General features: G+C 40.9%; 1 protein-coding gene across 1 annotated transcript; it reads right to left on the bottom strand.

Moving 5' to 3' along the window:
* Positions 1-454: 454 nt before the first annotated feature.
* Positions 455-21,237, bottom strand: spata17 (spermatogenesis associated 17; the record flags this gene model as incomplete). Its single annotated transcript, XM_083900584.1, has 8 exons — positions 455-622; positions 4,166-4,369; positions 8,490-8,613; positions 13,971-14,074; positions 17,501-17,551; positions 18,995-19,076; positions 20,433-20,522; positions 21,167-21,237. The coding sequence occupies 8 exons, from the start codon at positions 21,235-21,237 to the stop codon at positions 455-457; spliced, it is 894 nt and encodes a 297-aa protein (XP_083756710.1).
* Between the last annotated feature and the right edge of the window lie 1,928 nt (positions 21,238-23,165).

The following is a 23,165-nucleotide window of genomic DNA, read 5'->3' on the forward strand; positions in this document are numbered from 1 at the left end:
CAGCCAAAAGTGTTTTTTTTTTTTTCAATTTGGTCTCTGGGCTGAGTAGCGAGATATATGTTGGTTGTGAGCCGGGACTCCCAATGAGATTTCGACAAATGTCATTGACTTTGTTTTCTCATCACCGAATTAACCTAAGTCCATGGAGTGAGTCCTTCAGCAGTGGTTTTGACTCACAGAAGAGGCAACTGATTAAGATACTGTATCATCCACGCAAAGATGCAATTTGGCATCTAATTTTGCTGAAGACCATGTACGAAAACAAACTATGAGCTCCCTGTAAGATCATTTCTGAACCATTTTAGTGCTGTACTCTGTCTGTTTAATAAAATTCTGAGGTCTAATGTCTTTAAGCACATGAACAAATAAAGCTAAACTGTGTTGCTTTTTGAAGTAGTTCCCTGTCTCACAGTTTTCAGAGTTCATACACGTGTGTTTGTATATGTTTCACGGTCTAATCCTGCTTGTGGGCATCTGTGTATTGTTCGAACAGCATGCCGTTATCAATGTTCATGGACTTGTACTGTTGTAGCTGATGCTTAGCCTCCTCCAGGTGAGCGTACGAGGACTGCAGACGTATCAGGTCCGGACAGCGCACGGACTGCTCCCACACTTCCCCTGGCTGTTTTTGCACAGCCTGGAAAAAAACGCACAACCACACGGTGAGACACAATAATCATATCATTATCATTTCTTCAACCACTTTCTTTCTCTGATCTCACCCACACAAGTTGTGATGATGTGCTGCAAAAGTCAAAGTAAAGGCTTTTTTTATATATATATATATATATATATATATATATACCCAACAGGAGCCTCATTGTGTCCTTATTTGTGCACATCTCCTGAAAGGTTATGGGCCAAACAGACAAAATAGAGCAGTGCCATTAGAAATAGTGACACCACAATAGGACACAAGGACCACACTTCAACAATGGTGGGATTTTTTTTTTAGAGGGAGGCTTTCAAAGCTGCATTGTCTCTTCACAAATAGTCACTGTCACAACCTCCTTCACCATCACAGCATGATGGAGAGCTCAGTGATCTGTGACTGGGCTCCAGAATGACTCAAGAGTTAACCTGGGGACACACGACAAGATTTTTTTTTTTTGTCTGATTTTACCCATGATCCACAGTTAGGCAGAGTCAGCACTAGTTGGGGACAGTCAGCATGGCTAGTTGGTACAGAACTATGTTAGTGTGTGAGGGTAACAGACCTGACCCGACCTTAGCCGCAGTCAATCACACGTTTGGATTTTTTGAGTCGACTCTGGACACAATGGGGTAATGTGTACTGATTACTAAAGGTGTAACGGTTCATCAAACCCATGATTTGGTACAAACTTCAGCTTTTGACTTACATTTCGGTTTAAACCTCAATTTTTTAAAAACATACTGAAAAATTCCAGACAAAATTTCTGGGTTTTACCAAACTATTGTTGCATTGCAATATCAACAACATGAAAATAGCTGGTATAAAACTTCTCTTTAGACCAAAAAAAACACTATAACACTATAAACTATCCAGGAATACAAAAACATAAACATTTGTCTTAAAACCAGTGGACATTGTCTAAATAAACAATCAGAACCGTTACACCCCTACTGGTTACCGAGCTAACTGCAAACACATGTTGCCAACAGCCAATGGAAAAGAGCAGGTGCAGGTGCAGGACATAAGAAGACGAAGATGACAGGAAGTAGCAGGAATATCACAACAACGATGGCGATGTTTGTTTACCTTTTAAACTGTCGCTCTTGTAGACATGGTCTAGTGAAACCAGTCTCCAAGTCTTTTCAAAATTGATATCGACTGGGAAAGTTGTGCAGCTTTAGTCTTTCTAACCTGGTACATACGGCATATTAAACATCTACTAGCTAGAACAGGCACTTACTGGCATTAACTGTCATGATTGCATATGTTTTGGTCTTCCATGTGTGTTCAACTCTGCATACTGGACCATTAACAATGAAAATACAATTGTATTTTTGGGACCAAATCTCATGTCAGTTAAACTTGAAACAGCTGTCTGTCATTTTCTTCATCGTGACATTGTGGCTCTTTCCCAGGAGCGACGGTTTCCTGTTGTCTACTGTCTAGTTCATCTTGAAAATAAGTCAATGAAAGCTGGGGACACTGCCACTGATGTGACAGAAATGCTGCAAAAAAATTGCAATATTTCATGTTTTCTATTTTTGGACAAATAGAAGGAAAGATGTTCTCACTCACAATCAAAAGAAATTTTTGGCAAAACATATGAAACAAACATTTAAATGTTTAAGCGTTTAAGGTAAAACCGAATCCTCTAAATTTGCATTACTGCATAATTTGTGACATTTTTTTTTTTTTCCAAAAGCAATGTGTAAAATTTGTGGCGTGCACATTAATTTAAATGTTGTTGGTTTTGTTTGGAGGTGACCTTCAGTTGTTGTTTGGTGTTAAAAAAGCGGAGGGAGGATGGGGGGAGAGTGGAGAGATAGAGGGAGGGACAGGGACCCTGTCCTTGCTCCTATCGCCACAGGATCAGTGGCCTGGTCTGACCACTTCCACAGCCAGCACCTCAACCTTATCCATCACACTAGATCGTTATCACAAGAGGGAAGGGTGACTGTGAGGTGGGGGGGGGGAGTGCACAAGAAGGGAAGAAAAGACTTCCTGCACAAAAGAAACACAGCAATGACGAGACCGAGAGAGCCAGATGTGTATAAATATAAGTAAATGATGCATTCTTCTCCATGTCAGCACAAGGAGACTTTCCTGACACCATTAATGAACTGGCCCTAACTACTGCCAGCTGTCTGTGTGTGTGTGTGTGTGTGTGTGTGTGCACGTGCCAATAAAACGAGACCAATCCACGCCTCATTTCTGCTCGCTTACTGTATGTTTTACATTACTAGAAACCGAAAGCACTTTGCCATAAAGAGCTACAGACCATAAATAACACAAATGCTGAAATGACTCCTCATCAAATCTCTCTCTCACACACACTCACACTCACATACTGTTGCGATAAGTTGACACAAGCAGAACGCAACTGCACAACTGGACTATGACAAATTAATTTACTTTAAATAAACACATTTTCAACTGACAGCACCTTTTTAATCAGGTAGAACGCAGCTGGTGTGTCGCTTTACACCATCAATATTACTTCATGTTCACAGCAGACATTTTGACTGGTAATTGTTGAAAAAACACAGAACAGAGCTATGACATGAAATTCAGCCATCATTAAATCAACTGTCAAACCTGTTAAACTTACAGCGACACTATTATCATCATCATCATGTTATTCACAACTACCCTTTTCATCCAGTCACCATTTCACAGAGCAAAAAAGGTTCCATCTGTATTCACCCATACATAGATACTGCTTATCCTTTGAGCGTCGTGTGGTGCGAGTCTATCACAGAGCTAACATACAGACACAAACAACCATTCACACTCACATTCCAATGACTATGGCCAATTTACAGTCTACATGTCTTTGGACATGTTTACATTGTGGGAGGAAGCCAGAGTTTCTGGCTGGTCTAAACCTTCAGGTTTTTGCAATATCTGGACTCTCTAATGCACATTATTACCCAGCATTGCCACTTCCACCCTGTCACATCACAACCACTGTTCAGCCAGCGTTACAGCTTACGATTCCAGCCTTTTTGACATTACCTGCTCATACCCTGATCCTAATTCTGTTTCCCCCATGTCTGGACTGTGATCTTTAGACCCTACCTTCCTGGACTCGGCTCTCCCCATTTTGAGAATGAACCTTTTTGAACTTGCAACTACTAACAAACAAAACCATCGTGCACCCTGTCCAACTTTGGATTGACAAATTTATAACCTGTCAGTGCTCAGACCTTCATCAAACAAATGCCGTCTGAGCGCAAAACATTGGAGCAATACATTTGTCAATCCAAATTGGAAAGGGTCTTTTGTAGAATCATTGAATCCTGTCGCCGCGGTCCCTGCAAATATATACGTGCAAAGCATCCTTTTGTTTTTGAACTCTAACCTGCTTCCACTGTGTCTGTGTCCACTCCTGGGTTGACAACAATTATACACCATATATCCCCTTCAGTGACTAACAATTATGCATTACAGCTCAATAATGTAGCCCACAATGTAGTTACCCAACACTCACACAATCAAGCTTACCAAGATCTGCTGTTTCTTGCTGGCAATGGGGGGCAATATGGGCCTGGAGGAGCAGGATCCAAGACCTGGTGCCGTTGAGTCAGGAATGCCCAAGAGACAAGTCCTGCCACTGGGAGTAAGTCTGGTGGGGCGCTGGTACTTGACCTGCCTCAGCAGCAGCTCTGTCTCATGGGGACCTGGCTTGAATGGAGAGTTGAAGATCCCTGGGCGCTGAGAAAAAACAGGGAGAGAAAGGTTAACAATTTATTACAGAGAATGTGAGTGAACGGGCCAGAGTCTACGTGTCTTTCTGACATGCTATTATGACAGGATATTATCACTATCAAAGCTTTCCTTTTTAGAAAAAACATTGTGCTGCAATTGAAAATATCAAGGGACGATATCAAGCTAAGAGGAGGACACGATTCTGAGGTTTCAAACCAAGGACCTTGCAGTTACAAGACTGCACGGACTTTGAGGCTCCAAGAAATACTCTTGTGTGTTTTACTCCCCGATCACTATTTGTTTTTTGTTTTTTTTTTAGTCAACGAGAATTTTGGGAAAACCAAAAAGCAATTTTGTTTATCTGGGGAAACATTATATTGAAAATTATGGAACAGGCAACTCCTGGGACAGCTTAAAATGAAACTAGCAGTTAGTCATTGAAACTATTAAGGCCAGTATTCTGAGGTTAAACATCCGTTTTGTTAGCGACTTTTAATCGCATTTTCTATCAAAGTTGTGCCTCTCATTGCCCTTTAATATTAACCATATAATTGAAAATCTTGTGAAAAATGTGTTTGAAATGATCTTCACCATCTGCAAAGGCCAAATCATGTTCAGGGTAAACCTTTGGCTGCTTGGTTGGTGTCCTATAGTAGAATAAGTGGATCAGTACAGCCCTACACAAACATAAAACAGATTGATGGGTATACAGATGCCTGAAAAGAGCCTCTAATGATATAATTATCATAAGAGATGCCTCAGATGCTCACGGATGTAGAAAGTGCAATCGTTTTTATCTGTTAGCCCTAAGAGACATGAACCATGGGAAACATATTTAGCTAACATGACATTTCCTGCAGTATAAAGACATGTAACATTACCTTGATATGCAAGCTCTGTTTGGGATCAAACACAAAAAACAGACTGTCTTGGTATGGGATGGAATTTTTTCGGACATAAAAACTCAAATCACACTGTGATGTACATCATACATATGCACAGTATACTGCCTCTACTGTTCTGAACAGGGAGACAGAGATTTGACACAGTCAGCCTCATTAAAAATTATTTAAATCGCAATAATCCTTTTGCCTGTTAAGTTAATTACCAGACCAAAGCTCTGAGTTGGAGGACTCGGTATCTACTCTATATGCTAATCACACCACTTACTATTTAGGTCACTCACAAAGACTAGGACAGGTTAGAGAGAGACGCGAGAGAGAGAGAGAAAAGGCACGTGGAAAATTAAACCAGCTTCATTAACATCACATTTTATGAACAGACTGGTTAATTAGTAAATGTTTAATTTTTGTTGTCCATGAGTATACTGCTGATGCAGATCTCAGAAAACGTCAAGCCTCAAAGAATGAAAGAAGAGACTTTAATTGGTTCAACTTCAATTACCCTGATTTCCTCAACTATGGGTTGTAGATACAACAGCTGACTGGTTATGATGTTAACAAGTCACAAGTCACCAGTCACAATGGGTGGATCAGCAGAGGAGCACTTGGTGACTTCTCAAGCATTACCTTTACTCTGTATGAATAATGACCTCTATTCCTTTGATTCACTAATGTGTTTTTAAATGCAATTTTGTGTGTATCAAATTTTTTTTGTAAAAGCTGGGGAAGCCAAAATGTTTTATTGCAATATTGATCAATAACTCCTTGGTAATCTTTTGTCATAATGTAGATTAAGTCGTCTGAGCGATAACTAGACAGCCATGGGGGGAAAATGACACAGGGAAATTTGACACATCACAGCGCAGTTCAGAGACAGCGTTTGCTCCTATTGGCTGTTCTACTACGGAGCTGCATGTACACATGCATTCAGTGGAAAGGTGACTTTTTCAGCATTGGTAACAACTGCCTATAAGCTGCAAAACAAACTAAAAAAACAACGGGTGGGGTTGTCTAAAATAAAATCCAGACAGTTCTTATTAATACTGTATCATAAAAAAATGATGTGCAGAATTAAACAAAAACAGAAACCTTAATTTTTCATATTGTCTTAAGTGTTTACTCTTGGACTTGCGTGTGTCCTTGGTGCTGCATATTTGTGACTCACCAGTTTTTGCCTTCAGCGAACCACGATTTATGCTTTTACCATCATGTTCACCAGTACAATTGGCATTCACAATCCTTTTTAGAACTTCTCATAAAAAAACTAAAAATTACATAACAAAACTAATTTTGAACAGTTATGTAACAATGATCTGAATGTGATATAAGGTCAATGTCACATGCTTAATGTATATGGTAATTGTGACAATTAATATATTCTTATTAATTCCTTCACCTCATGTACAGTATGAGTCTGGGCAAACATCAAAACTGCCTCCTGGATTTGTTGTTGGTGTAATTCTAACCACAATAATAATAATAATAATAATATTATTATTAATAATAAAAATAATAATAATAATACTATAATAAAGACTGACCCAAAATTCTGATGCAATTATATGTATTCAGTAACACTTATTCTCTTATAAAAATGCAATCAGGATTGGTGCACACCTCTACCTCACACAGAGAGGGACAGAAGGATGGGGGACATACACACCATGGAAACACATACACAAAAGTGAATCTCCTATAGGCACACACACACACACACACGCACACGCACACACACAGACACACAAGCCCAAAAGTACCAACCTAGCTGCGGGAAGAGCAATGATGTTGACCCCAGGAACACACCTTCTCTGTCTCTGTCAGAGGGACTTGGGGCCTTTTGGTAAGCTCTCTCTCTCTCTCTCTCTCTCTGTGTGTGTGTGTGTGTGTGTGTGTGTGTGTGTGTGTGTGTGTGTGGGCTGGGGTCCGAGAAGTGAGGAAGGATGAACTGTGTGGGAGAGCCATCTATTCACTGCTGACAAGGTCAAAGCTACGAAGGGAAAGAGTCCCCTGCCATATGCAGAGAAAGAGAAAAAAGAGGGAGGTATAGAGAGAAAGAGATTGACAGAGGGTGGAGACGAACAGACAAAGTTTCCCACTTGTTTTTAATCTCTTCCTTGAGCATTTACATTTTTTTTACATAACGCCATTATAAAACCAATCTGTCAGACTAACTACAAAATGCTCTCCAACTTACACTATTTCAATAAATAAATGTGTATAGTTGCGTGTATGAGGCCATCTTGGGTGACCACGAACTACCTGCAGGGGGAAAGGTAGCGAGTCGGATGATGACAATGCGGTTTGCACTGGCATGAAGGAGAGAGAAAGAGGTGGAGAGAGAGAGAGAGAGAAAGTAAGGGGAGTGGTGGTGCTGAATCAACAGTGACCAGTGTGCTTTGTCTTCATTATGATCCCAGTAGGGAGTCTTTCTCTCTCTCACACACACACCTGTGCCAGGGGAAGCACTAAAACAATCCACTCAGCACATCAGAAGAGTCATGAAGACACATACTTACTCATGCGCACACACTCGCCTGTGCATACACACACACACACACACACACACACACACACATATCTAAACTTCACACAGCCCACCTGTGTTGACAAAAGGAAAGAAGACATTTCTCTCTCTGTAGGCAGTTTCTAGAGGTGCTCTGTAGATGTAATTCATTACCTGTGTTGACACCCTCCAAATTAATGTGTATACTTATGCACGTTATTGGGCAAATATGAGTAATTATGTGTTTCCCATTTATAATCTAGAAAGCAGTGGTCCCACCATAGTCTAATGTGCCCCACCACAGTTCCAGTTATACATGGAGAGCGTATACTGCACACTAAGAAATCCAAAGTACGAAACTGTACCTAAAAAGGTACAAATGCTTTGTCGCTCCAGTTGTTCCCTATCAGGGTACAAGCACTGTACCTTTAAAATGTTTACCTGCTTGTTTGTTTCAACGTTTAATGAGTCATACATGGTTCTTGTTTTCACTAGAAGAAACATCTTGGAACCAAAACAGCAAAACCAGATACAAACGATTGTGATGACATTCTACATCGGAAAAGTCAACATCAGTATGACATCATTATGGGCAGCAGAGGGAGTGATGTGAACTCTCACAGGTTCAATAGCCCGCCGAATTAAGAATGTGCGTAATATGGTAGAGGATTGTGAGGCATGTCATGTATCTTGTGTCTGATAAAGGTAGAGGAGAACAAACCTGCTTTGTACTGAGAAGGTGGTGTAAACGGTGAGCCTGGTAAACCTTGTTCGTCTGCTCTTTAATGACCTCCAGACAGTCTCGCTCTCTCTTCTGGAGTTCCTCAAGTTCATCCAGGCCACCCCTACAGGGAAACGCACACATAAATAATTATATTAACACTTTTTCATTTGATATTTATTCCTAAAATGTAGTTGCAGAACTGCAGCACTTTCTGAAAGGACAACATTTGGTCCATATTTCAACCATTCACTTACAACATTCAGCATCTCTGTCTCACACATTTCAGAGAACCTGAGTTAGTTCCTTAACATGAGTTTCACTCGTCATCGCCAACTTACATGAAAACAAAACACTCAGAAACATGGAGGAAGTCCTGTGGAGCTCATAGGCTGTTGGGACTCATTTGACAATGGTTTAAATGTAATTGTTTTTTGTCTATAATTAATTCATATGTTAAATGTATATAGCCAACAATAAGGGAGAGAGACCTGTACAAAGTAAAGATGCAAGTGTTTTAAGACCTGAATCAGGAAAATGGCCGGACCCAATTTTCCAGAGTTTGTCCTTCACATATGAAGAATGCAGCAAGAGCTTGTCTGAAACAGATGCATTCAGAGGGTAAAATGTACACAATATCCAAGCGAGAGATGGTGCCAGGCTCGAGCATGTAGGAGGGAGGACATTAGAGCCACTCACTCCCTTTTTCAATTTTTGGAAATGTTTCTGTTTTCTCAACATTTTCACGAGGGGAGCAGCAGGACAAGTCCCAGAGATAGCTGAAGAAAATGTCAGTGCAGGGGCTGAAGCAGCTTTAGAGTGTATTTAGAACACATTGTTTAGTTTAACGATTCCCTGACACCTCCTTAGGATAAATAAGTGCCCAACAAAAACAGAGACACTAAAGCGAGAGTGAAATAAGAGAACGAGACCGCACTGAAGCAGAGAAGCAAAATGAGCATGTAAGCAGCTGTAAGTGGGAGGATGATGGATATATTTCATCACAGCAAGCAGGACAGGTCCGTCTGTGACATCTGCTAGGCAAATCTGGCTAAATGGGATGCATTAAAAACCCATACATAGCAATTTCATTCTGTAATCCCACAGCCTTATTGTTACAAGAGGTAATAACTTAAAAGCTGAATTGGAAACAATTACTAAAACACACATGCCATGGTAATCTGGGAAAAAAACACACACAAAACCAATCTAATTCAACAAGAACATTATCGATAACAGTTTCACCGAAGCTCATCAACAACCTTATTTTATTTTATCCTCCTTTTACTCGCCGTCTTGGCTACGTTCTCTTGTCTGTGCAACATCTCCACAGTCCAATCACAGTGTTCATCGTGTGTCTGTAATGTGGGGTTAACACATTCTGCTGCGACTGACATTTAAAAAGAAATCACAACACTTTGCAATCTCATTCCCTCCTCAGACCACACCAGATTAAATTACAAAATAAATGAAATATGCATAGCACTGTGCATGTGTGTGTGTGTGTGTGTGTTCCTTTAAACCTATATGTGTGTTTAACAAGACAGTGGTTTTTGTGGGTTTGTGCATTCAAAGTTGCCTGATGCACAGTATGTTTATGTCCGAGCTGTGTCTGTGTATGTGCCTCAGTGTACACGCTTCATGCGCACACACTTTTGCTTGTATGTGTGTGTATGTGTGTGTGCGCGTGTGAATGGCTGACCTTTGCTTCCCTGCCCCCAGCCCCAGTGTTATTAATTGCTGTGTAGTGGACAAAAGCCAAACAGATTTGTAACGGCTGAAGGCACCTCGATCTGTGTCGACCCAACCAGCCGCCACAACATACAGCCCTCATTAGCCCTGTTCTGCACGCGGCACATGCTCCGTGTGTGTGTGTATGTGCGCGTGTGTGTGTGTAAAAGAAAGAAAGAAAGAAAATTCAAGTTTTCTGACCATGTACATCATGTTGAATAAAAAGTCTGTCACACGAGAGATTGCAGATTATGATACAAAACATCGTGCTGCTGCACTGAAGCAAGCTCCCATTTGATGTTCGCGACAACTGAATTATCGATGGACGGCCTCCGAACAAACCAGGAACTTTCTGCGAAGGACTTAAGTTTCACTCAATAGTTTATCTACCACCAATTACACACGGGGATGACTGTTGAACTATGGTCTTTAAATTCTGATTAAGTCGTGATAAAACGCAGTGGGAGCCCTCAGACTACAGATTACTTTTTAACGGCTACGGAACCTCTGGACAAGATAATCAAGCCTACTTGGAATGCTTTGAAATAACTGAAATCCTCACTGACATTTCAACCCTGGACTGTTAACTTATTAAAATGGCTAATACAGAGAAGCTATAATTCTTCATTCCTTCCTCTATTATTTACTTCCCTGGTTCACAATGGGTGAGTTGGGGGTCAAGGGCTGATGGGATATCAGAGAGTGAGGCACTGTCGTACACCTGTGCTCGTCCAGTCCTGCACTAGTGAAGCTAATTGGTCGGGTTCTAAATATTTAATGGAGACTTGACCTGATTGGCTGTTTTAATTGCTCCAATTAAATGATTCAGTAGCTGGCAAGAAGAAGGTAGTCAGTGAATCATTCTAGACAGTGGCCAGTTCAATGTTTTGAGCCTTCAACGCCCTCATGACTTACCCTTTTCCATTTAAGTGACCCACTGATTGATTAACTAATTGACTAAAGTAGTAAAACAGATACAATGAGAAGATGCCGATAGTTAGTAGTGATTCCAGTGTTGAATTAGTTTGTTGTTTTCCTTGGCTACTCACTCATGTCATACTTACTGGATCTCTTTATGATGCATTATAACTCCTTTATTTCAAATCCGTTTTGCTTTGCTGCTTCATATATATATATAAAGTTTTTTTTGTTTACTTTTATATTACTCGGTATTCTTTCTAAACATGTACACAAAAGCAAACCAACCAAAAACGATCCCTAAACAATATTCCTACGATATTTTCAAACAAACTTTTCTCCACAGTTTTCACTCTAAAAAGTAATTTCCCTAAGAGGCACCCAGATTATACTTCAACACACATACGAGCCCACACACACACACACACACACTGAATATACAAATCCAATCAAACTGAAGGAGTGAACTTGTCTCCACCCAAACTGGATCAGAAAGAAAGAGCAATCAAAGAAAGACTAACGCATAGAAGTGGAGAGAGAGCGATGGCAGGGCAGGCGTACAGGCAGGCCCACACACTCTCCACCACCGGCGTCTCTCTTTTCATGAATGTCCTTGAGAGGAACACAAGAGACGGAAGAATGAAAAGAGGGGGTAAAAAGAAGAAGAAAAAGAAAGGGGGGAGTGTATAGCATGAAAAGACAAAATAACACCAGTGCTGTTCAGCCTGGCAACACCAAGTCTATACATTTTCATGCTTTGCCATTTCTACAGAGAACAAGTTAAGAGATTTTTGTTGTCGGTGCAACACAGGAAGAATTATTTATCTGATTATGGCGGTAATAATTACCCAGCTGTTTATCGCAGATAGAGGAATAATTCATGCAGTCAACAGTCCGTGTTGGTGGCAGCAGCGATGACACCAGCACATTTAGTAAATATGCAAAGCCGACTCGCTCCTCTTCCCTAATTGCCCCCGTCGTCCCACTGAATGCCCTTATTAAAGCCCGGGAACTTTAAGTGTCTCCCTGACAAAGTGATAAATTGTTGGGGTATCAAGGAAAAACTGTGGCAGAGTGGGGACTGCGCTGGGGTCCTGACTTCATTAGGCTACGCGGGAGAGGAAGGATGGATGGACGCTGAGGTACAGTGAACTGCTCACAGAGAGAGAGAGAGAGAGAGAGAGAGAGAGAGAGAGAGAGAGAGAGAGAGAGAGAGAGAGAGAGAGAGAGAGAGAGAGAAAGAGAGAGGGATAAAGCAAAAGGGATGGAGGGAGATTAGAAGAAAGAGAGGAGAGATTGAAGAAGAGAGGTGGAGTGAGGGCAGGGGATAAGGGTAGTGAATATAAGCAGAATGCCGTACCTTGTGAAATGACAAAAATGGTTTAATGCGGGGAGATCTGTCACAAGAGAGAAAGAGACACTACAAGAGAGTCAGAGAGAGAGAGAGAGAGAGAGGTTCGGCAGTCTTTATATTGCCATGCACAGCGGATCAGCCTGCACTAAATGGGGACCATTAGTCCAATTTTGAATAATTTATGCAGCAGGTCGGACACACACACACACACACACACATACAGAGGGACAGGGGGACGGAGCGTGCTGCTGGATTAAAAAGTGGGCCTTCAGCGGGTGAGTGATCAGGCAGCGTGCAATCTGAGGGCTTAACGGCGAACACAAAGAGGATATTTTAAATAAATACTGGCGCTGCGTTAATTGATTGTGACCCCGGCAGTACTAAATAAACATGTGATTAACTGGAGAAGTGAAGTGACCTCAACACAAGAAAGCACTGTGAAGGAGGGGCTGTGTGTGTGTGTGTCTTTCTACTGAAATAGTAATAATACTTTTATCTGATCTCATGACACTCTTTGTATTAAGGTTTTTTTTTTTGTTTTGTTTTTTTAAATGTACCATGCAAAAAGGTGGAGAGACATGGAGGAAGAAAATTATTATATTATAATATTATATCCTGTAAATCACATACTTTCACCACGGTGTCTGCAAAAATGCTTGTTCTATTTCATTGTCAAATTTGATGAGAAGATTTTAAACACACTTATGCCACTTTTACATATTTATTTCATCAGTTACTATAACACAATTTGTATTTGTGTGCGTTTGTCTTTGTGTGATACATAAAACGGCAGTGGCAACACTTCCTTAATGGACTTTAACAACCTCACCCCCCTCTAACTCTAAAAGGGGCATCGGTGCAGAGGAAAGGTGGAAACGCTGGTGGGGAACTGAGAGGGGAAGTCAGTGATCCAAGGAGCACTTTAACAAATTTACATTTAATTTTAGCAGAAGCCTAAAGATATTTTCTGGTACAATATATTAGCAACATTAAAAATGTGACCATTAGATAAACGTGATAGTTTTTTTTTTTTGTCAAAAATAAAAGATGGTGTATCTGTAGTGGTAAGCCCTGGAGCGTAGGATGTTTTATTAATGCACGAGCTGTGGTTCAAATCAGAGGCTAATTTTTAATTTCTTCACATCGTTCACTTCTCACACTCTTGGCCTCAAGCACTTTAGAGGACTTCTCTCTCTCTCCTCGTCGCTCAGTCTCTTTCATTCCTTTCTATATATAAAAAAATGTAATCATTAGGACAGCCTAGTCTAGTCTAGCCTTAACATTAATCTACCTTCACATCCACAGACCTCAGATGCACTTCTGCATCATTAGGACCAGGTTTTTGTCCACGTGAGGTCGACTACTGTAGTGCTCAAAAAGAAAATGTTTATACTAGACCGCAAGAGGCGACATAATGATGGTGAAGTATTGTGTTGAACTTGTACTTGTATAGGCAGTTATAAGAATTAAAATTTCACCTGATAACTTTGTTTTTCCAGGAAATTTCTGCCAGGTAGCTCTTGCGTGCATAGAAGTTGTGGACATATTTCCTCACATAGAATCCTCTCCATCGCCGCTGGATCTGTGACAGATCAAACACAGACTGTTCATAAAAGTGACATCTGGAAAGTCACACTTTACCACACTTGCTTTTCGCATTTCTGAACGCACATACAAGGCAGCGGTTCTGTTAATACTCAATCTGATATTTCCTTCCAATAATGCCAATTTCTCATTATCATCCACGGAAAGTCTGACCCAGCCCTTAAGCCAGTGCTTAAGTACCTGAAACCTGTATTCTATTGAATGGCCATTTTTGATGTCTGTATTCGATAAACATTTTTCGTTGAGGGCTCAATCACTAGTTTCAGGTCTTCAATATAGCATGACATCCATTTTGTAAGTTAATGGCCCATTCAGAGTCAAATAGATAGCACAGCATGCATGAGGGCATGGACACCATGTGACAGGAAGTGCATCACTCCCATCTTTGACAAAAACCAAGTTGGCACTGGCCATCTGTCTAACTTCACAAACCATTGATTGATTTGGGATTAACGCATAGCAAAGCTTTTTATCACAAGTTGGGATGGTTGTTACTTTGCTGCTTACCCAGCTAACAACGTTCTGGGAATGTTGCCTTATGGTTGCAGAACCAGATTCCCCCTAACGTTAGTTTTTGGTTGCACATTTGGTGGCCAGAACTTGTTGTTACTCTGTCACAACCTTCATACAACCTTTAGAGAAAGCTCTCTAAAGGTTCCCATAACCACTTTTGTCACAACCTTCATACAACCTTTAGAGACCGTTCTCTAAAGGTTCCCGTAACCACTTTTGTCACGACCTTCATACAACCTTTAGACAACGTTCTCTGAAGGTTCCCGTAACCACTTTTGTCACGACCTTCATACAAATTTTAGAGAATGTTCTCTAAAGGTTCCCAGAATGTTCCCCTAACGTTACTTTTCTACAACCAACAACAATCTATTAACTAGAAAAGCACTCTGAGAGTGCAGACCTCCGCCAAGGCAGCTCAGTGCCTACAAAATAGCGATAAAAATAGTGATAGCGTCTATGGATGGACGCCCAAAATGTAATCACTTGTTTCTGGTCCCATTGCGGACATTTCCTGAAAATTTCATCCAAATCCGTCTGTGACTTTTCGAGTTAAGTTGCTGACAGACAGACAAAGAAACAGACAAAGAAACAAACTCCGGCGAAAACATATACCTCCTTGGCTGAGGTCAAAAATGCAGGTCCAAGCACTATGACAATATCACATTTTCTCCAGTCCTGACCTGAAAACAAAAAAATACTAATCTGCCTAATAACAATAATAATAATGATAATAATAATCTTATTAATAACAATAGGTTCACTTTCATGCTCGGGCCCTAATACTTTATATTACAGTGATTATTCCAGTGTAAAACACTCTTTTTTGAGAAGGAAACATTGATCAGATAATTGTCATGCATGTGAGAGAAAACTTTTTGAACGACAAATTAAAACTTTTTAAACCGCACATTAACATGCATGCAGTTTTTGTTGTCCCCTCGGGAATGATGGCGGGACAGTCCAAGGTGGAATAGGCAGCTGTCATCACTTCATACATTTAACTGTATCAGTCCCCATTGATTGTGGAGGCTGCAGATTAGCTGGTGCAACACACACAGACACACCAGTGGACCATTTTAAAGCAAGGGGGTGGATGTCCTTCAGACTAATTAGGAGATTAAAACAATGGCAGGTAAAAGAATAATCACAGTGTGAGAAGAGGGAGGCGGAGAGAAGAGAAGGAGTGGAGGATGGCAAAAAAACAACAAAGAGCAAAATGAGAATTAGCATTGATCTGCCAGTCAATAGATAATTTTAAATAAAGTAATTGCTGCCTCCTGAGTTCTTGCTGACCTTTGTTGACTAGTGAAATCAATGCTGTTGAATCTAATACAAACCCAGGGAGCGCTATGTAAACACTGGTTTCTATTACGGCCCTAATACATTATCCTCTGTTAGCTCCCACTTTGTGATGAAGACAACGAGAGAGGAGAGAAAGAAAAATAAAATCAAAATTGATTCAAAGGAAGTGTCACAAGGTGAATCCGAGATGATGGTTTCCCTTTGGGTCGCTCTATTTACACACTGAATATTTCTCCGATGTTCACACTTGTCTTTCATTTACTTTTCAACAGGCTCTATCGCTCTCTCCCTCTCTCTCGCTCTGAACAATGACTTTTGCTTTAGTTTGCCCAAATATCTGCGATGTATGAGCACAGAGTTGAGAGTCTGTAGAGGATTTATCATAGGAAATGCACAGGGAAATACCATTGAGAAAAATGTCTTCCCAAGTCATATTCTTTGCATTTTTCCATTGCATTTCCTATTGCTGCCTAAAGAAAATGTTGGTTATTTCTAAATGGCTAATAAAGACATCTTACTTCAGAAGCTTTCCATCCACACAGCTTGGTCCATTTCCACAACATAACAGTGGTCAGCTTTATTTGATTCTATTTCTATGTTTTAAATGCAAAGACCTACATTTTCAGGCTTTTCTACAAAGTCCAAATGGATAGTGACACACTGTCTTCAATAAACTAGTGGGGTTTTTTTGGCCTATAAAATCTTTTAATGGTTTGGGGAGATTGAAACTGTTAACCCAAAGAGATTACACTCCATGGAATTGTAAAAATATGTTTCTGTGTAAAAATGCTACAATATCAGTCACAGCCAAGGCACCATGATTTATGAGAAGAGAGTGGTAGCAGCTGAGGGAGGGGGGGGCAACATTGGACTATGTTGTCACTGTACACGGCTGAATTAATGGCCTAAATATTGTTCCACAGTAAACAGTTAAGGGATATAGTATAATGCCACAAAAGTGCCTGTTTTCCTCTGTGTTTTCCCTCGTACACATGTCTACTTTCTATTCCTGATTAAATCCTGGTCCAGTCTGAGAGTGTGTCCTGTATCCTGCTGGGTGTGGCAAACTCTTTACAGGTGTGCTGCTACGTCAGCCACACAAAACACAACTACTGCACTAACTTCCTCCAGTGTCTCCGTGCTATTTCGGGTAAATCTGTACGCACCGAGTCCTGTGGTGTGCCCCCTAGTGGAATACTACAGTAACAAGCGTAGTATCAGCAGAGTGCTACAGTACACTAACAATGCATGTGGTTGTCTATACAAACGTGTGGCTGACAGACGAGTCAAAAAACATCAAAAAACTTTGTCTGCTTTGTTTGAAGTGCAATCTGTTTGCAGCCTCAGCACAATTTCTACTTTTTCAACTTCTGCTCTCATTCTGCAAATCTAACTAATGGAGTCAGAAAAGTGCATGTAAGATAAAATAATTTCTTATGATGATTGATTTTTGCAGTGAAATGGTATTATGGGCCTACCAATTAGAGTGCACAGAGAAACAGAGATCCATCCCCCCCCCCCCTCCCCGCACCACCACCACCACCACAGCACTCCATTTGCTAAAACAAGACACTGTGCTGATATTTACCCTGACCGCCATCTCCTCGTAGAACTTCATCTTCATGATAAAATATGCCTCCTGTGAACACAAAAGGAAAAGATGACATTACACCTTTCCTCCCGGGCCTCTGATCTGTCCACAGCAGGCATCAAAGATAAAGAGCTCTTTATACATAATACATTGCACAGAAGAAGCACAGATAGGGCCAATGAAGAAGGAAGTGAGGATTGATGGGGGGGTAAGGAAGAGAGGGAAAGCAAGAGAGACAAGAGGAACGATGAAACGGAGGATAGAGAATGGAGGGAGAGAGAGCGTGGTTAGTGGGACTTTGTATCAAGGGGAGGACGGTACTCTTTTAATACACTAACACAGACAAGGGCCAAGAAAATCTATGGTAGTCAAGCAGCAAGCTAATGGAGATGTATGACAGCCAAACGCTCTCCTCTGGATTTCATAATCAATGACAGCGCTGCCAGAAGAGACTAACAAAAGGCCAGAGAATATTCAGCGGCGCACCCGACGAGCCGTCACACACAAAACGCTTCAGCCGACCACTGGGGGCACATTTCAGGAGCAAACTGGAGAGTCGGGCCATAAAAGGGATTCATATCTCAACATGTCTTCTTTAATAACGACAGGGGAGAGTGGGAAGAGAGGAAGGGGGGGAGACAAAGACTTGAAAGGAGGCTGTAAATTTAGCTTGATGTTTGGAGATGAGGCTTTGTGCACATCGTGTTACATGCGATAAGGCCCATAAGAGCAAGGGAGAAAAAGAGAGAGCGAGAGAGAGAGCGAAACAGGGGTTTGAATAAAGTCTCTGAAGGATAATTCAAAATAGCGCACTGTGGTAATTTCGAGTGATTCAAATTAGCGCTCGTCTGTTTCCAAATGAGACTAAACAGCCCCTTTTTAGCCCATATGTGTATTGTGACACATCCCTCATCGTTTATTTAATACCCCCTCACACTTACACACTTACACACACACACACACACACACTAAACCCCCCCCCCCATCCACTTCCAATTCTTGAATGCCTCCCAAACAGTGGCTGGCAGTTATGCTTTAACAAACAGTCAATTTACAGGCATGATAAATAGCTTGTTGTGATACGTTTACAAAACTCAATCCAGGGGAAAATTATACGTGAGAGCGCTGGGTATTGGATCCGGTATCAACAATCTGTTCAATTAAGAAGCAGTTGGAGGCAATATGCTAAAAATGGGGCCTTGTTTTACAAAAACGCGTGCACACACACACACACACACAAATTATACACATAAACTCCTCTACACTTTTCTGTTCCCTCTTCCTTTTCCACATTTTCAGGAGTTGTGATATAGATGGAATTCCTTATCACGTTGCATCATATTTCCTAAGTGCTAATTTCCCAATGTGTAATGAGTGAATTACATTTCTTGAGGTCACGCGCACAGACTTCTGGAATATTGCAATTGAATTGTAATGTGTGCTATCATAACATAATCAATATACCTATAGCCTTTCCAGGCGCTGCCTTACCTTCACCATTTGTCTGAAACGTGCCCTTGCTGTGAAGCCCCGCCATATCTTCTGTATAATGATTGCTTTCTTGTGCAGATGTCTATAATAAAGTCACATTGAGAAGATGATTATTTGGATTTAGTTTTCAGTGGTTTGGTTTGAATGACAAAAGGCAATCCGATAGAATGTTATTCAGATACACATGGAAATTAGAGCTGAAACAAATATTCGATTAATCGATTATTAATCGTGAATAAATTAATCGTCAACTATTTTGATAATCAAATAATCAGTTTGAAGCTTTTGTCATGATTAAAACAAGATTTCTGATTGTTTCAGCTTCTTAAATGTGAATATTGTGTTAGTTTCTTTGCTCCACATAACAAAGAAATAATTAAAACTGATTCATTTTGGTTTGTTGACAAAACAAGACATTTGAGAACCTCATTATTTCCAGGTTTGACAAACAGTGATCAATATCTTTTAACGTTATCTGACATCTTATGGACCTATCGATTACTTGATTAATCGAGAAAATGATCAACAGATTAATCGAATATGAAATTAATCGTTAGTTGCAGCTCTAATGGAAACAATTCAACTTTATATTTCTATGTTTCTTAATTCTGGTGTTTATGGTCAGAAAATTTGTAAAATAAAATAAAAAACTAACGAGAGAGCTGTGATGAAATAATTATGAAATAATAAAATATGTGATCGAGGAAAATAGGTTGTTAAAAACTTAAAATTCTTTCTCTTCCTCTCTCACACATGCACACAAACATTTCTGCTCCTCCAGGCTTTTCAATCATGTCCGATGAGCCTTTTACACACACCCCACCCCCAACCACTCCTTCAGTCAGTGGCATAAATTTGTATTCATCTTCAAACATACTCTAAATGCAAGTCCACTGCGATTCCCTGCCTGCAGTGAGGTCATCAATTTCCAAAAGGCCATTTATATGCCCAGAAAATCAATGCTTATAGTAGGTAAAGCACAACCCCGGAGTTGCACTTAGGCAGCTAAAATTGTTGCTAATTATCCACTTAACACATTGATCAATTAACTAAAGTAATCTGAATTAACCTACTGTCTGGAAGTTTGTCTGCTGACCCCACAGAATAGTGCTGGGGTCACAGGATAGGAAGAGCCACAGAGACAGAGCCATTCATTTCTCAGTGTGTGTGTGTGTGTGTGTGTGTGTGTGTGTGAGGAGCAGATAGGCCAAGCAACACTTACTCCTCCAGGCCATTTGCAAAGCTCTCAAAGAGGGATAATTATGGAAGTGAGCTAGTATCAGGATTTCCCTTAAATTTAACTCCTTAAGTGCCCCCGTCTGAATGTTTCCAATCCTCAAAGGACAAAGCTAATCTCACACGTGTACAATTTGAATGCCTGGACCAAAATGAGGCTCATTTGGCTCATACATCCTCACACATATAATTATCACTATACCTGATGTAAGCCTGCACCTTGCAGGCCCTGAACCAGCTCTGAATGCAGGTGGCCGCCTGGTGTTCCAGCCACCGTTTCTCCTCAGCTTGGCTAAAACACGCAAGACACATACAAATAAAACAGAGCTCTACAGTAACTACATAATAACACTTATTCACATTCATTAATATTCAAATAATACATGATCTCCGTCATTGTGGAATACACAGAACTGTAAATACTAACTGTATTTATGTGTACTATGTGTATATGTACACAGTACTTTAACTATTACTCTTTATTACTATTATTATGTATGATTAACAAATGCACACACAGAGGTAACTATGTAATACATAGACAATAAAACACCTGATATATAACGATGTTGTACAAAAAACCTTGTTACCATGTATTAAAAATCACTTAAATCATACTATGGGCCAAAGGTATACAACGTTAGGTGAACGTTCTGGAAACCAAGAGGGAACGTTCTCTAAAGGTGAAAGTTGTGAGAAAGTAACGTTAGGGGAACGTTAAGAAAACTTTACATATCAACCACAGGAGAACCCAGGGGGAAACCTTCAGAGAACGTTCCCACGACCAAAAGGTAACGTTCTTAGCTGGCGCAGTATTTGCCAGGAAGTTGACATATCATGTCATGCTAGTTAGCCGATTAGCCTTCGTTTCAAGTAACTGTGTGCATGACAACAAACAACACACTTCTTTTCAATGACTCGTACATAAACACACACCTGTTCCTGAGAAGGTATTGCTGTCGGAACTCCTTAATTCCCTTACTTTTCATTTTCAGCATCTGCGCCATGTCTGCTGCTTATTCTTCTTCTCTTCCCTCTTCTTCTTCTTTTTCTTTTTTGGTGTTTTAAAGCAGTTGTCATCCGTTATGTTGCACTTTTCTGCGTCCTTTTCCCCCGCTCTCTTTCTTCAACACACAACTCAGGTAGTTGCCTCCTGAGTCCTGTCAGAGACATTAAAGTTGGAATTCTGCGCCATGTCTTCAAAGGAGCGAGTTTACTCGTTGCCCTGGTAACACAGGAGCCGTTCCCTGGAGATGCGTTCGAGGTCATCTAGGAAATACGAAATTTGAGAATGCAGAGGCCGAGCACCAGGATGAAATAACTGAGGGGGCTTTTACACTTTTACCAACTTTATTATATATATATAGCTAAAATATATACAATATATATAGCTAAATGTGTCATCAGTATACATTATAAATGACCAACACCTAAACTACTACTACCAAACACTACGAAAAGGTGCAATTCTGTTTATCTTTTGCTTGCTCTCGTTTTAAGCAGTCCACACCAGTTGTACTGAAGCAAAGCAAGAAAAATAAATCCCAGAAAAGAAAAATGACTGCTCTCTGGATGCAGATTGTGGATCTGTGTATTGATCTGCCTCGTTTCTTTCATCCCCTCCATCTATTTCCCTCCTTACCTGAAGTTATCTCCCTTCATCATGCAGTTATCAGTTTATTTCTCTCCACTTATTTTCCCCCATTTTCCCAAGTCCTACTTAACGTCAGCCATATTGACCTGTCAAAATGGTTACCGCAGCAGGGTGTGTGTGTGTGCGTGCGTGCGTGCGTGCGTGCGTGCGTGCGTGCGTGCGTGTGTGTGCACGCACGCACACTCTTGTATAACTGCACAACGAAGGATATCTGTCTGGCCAATGATCAGAAGAACAGACTGTCTGTATTACAGATTACTCCTCAGAGACAGGAAAACGACAAGCTGAAAGTGAATGAGTGTTTCCCGTGTGTATCTGTCACTGTGTGTTAAGTATATGTCTGCTTCTCTGCAAGCCCCTGTGCTTGTAGAGCGACTTGTTTTGTCGCTCTGTCTTTCTCTGAGGCCAATTTGCCGTCTGAGGGCCACCGCGACGGTGGCGGGCAGTAGGCAGACATCCTCGGCAGAGTTATGGCTGGAGGGGTGAACCCATGGTGGCTCATCTCATCCATCGAGGGGGCAGCAGGAGAGAGGCCACCCTGGTAATTACCAGAGAAATGTTGTTGTGACAGGAGGTGTATGTGTGAGTGAGAGATATAGAGAAAACAGCGAGATTGTTTGGGAAGTGTTGTTTTTTGACAACACTGTTAGGACGGCTCCGAGCAATTCATCCTGCCACAACGCTGATTAGGTGTCACCGGGAGAGAACAACACAGAGCACAAAGATATGCTGTTTGCACTCTTGTCTAATGACCCACTTTTAGAAACCCAGCAATATCAAAATCTTCTTAATGCTCAACACTTGTATTACACTCCTCCACCAGGTCAGTTTCTCCATTCTCTCTTCTCACATCTTCTTCCTTTATTCTGCACTTTCCCCTGGACTCTCCAGTTATTCTTGTTTTTCCTTCCCTGCTCAATGTTTTTACAATCAAAACATTTCTGTTGCTCAGTGTGCCAACAACTCCTTACCCTAGGTTAGTCATCAGCCTCCCTCCCTCCATCCATCTCTCTCTCTCTCTCTCTCCATATGGGGCATGTCATTTAACATGCTTCCAGTCACCTCTCACAGTCAGAGAGCTCATCCAACCAGTCATTCTCAAAGCCCATTGTTCCTAAATGAGGGCCATATGCGCTGTGGCCAGCACTGGTCATGAAGACACGCACACTCACTCACACACACACACACACACACTAGTGTTGATACCAGTGTCTCTCTGTGTGTGTGAATTGTTACTTTGTGTGACAGGGTATGAGAAATTACATTGTTGTCTGTGTGTGG

This window comes from Microchirus variegatus (assembly GCF_963457635.1).
Source record: "Microchirus variegatus genome assembly, chromosome: 14".
NCBI classification, from domain to species: domain Eukaryota; kingdom Metazoa; phylum Chordata; class Actinopteri; order Pleuronectiformes; family Soleidae; genus Microchirus; species Microchirus variegatus.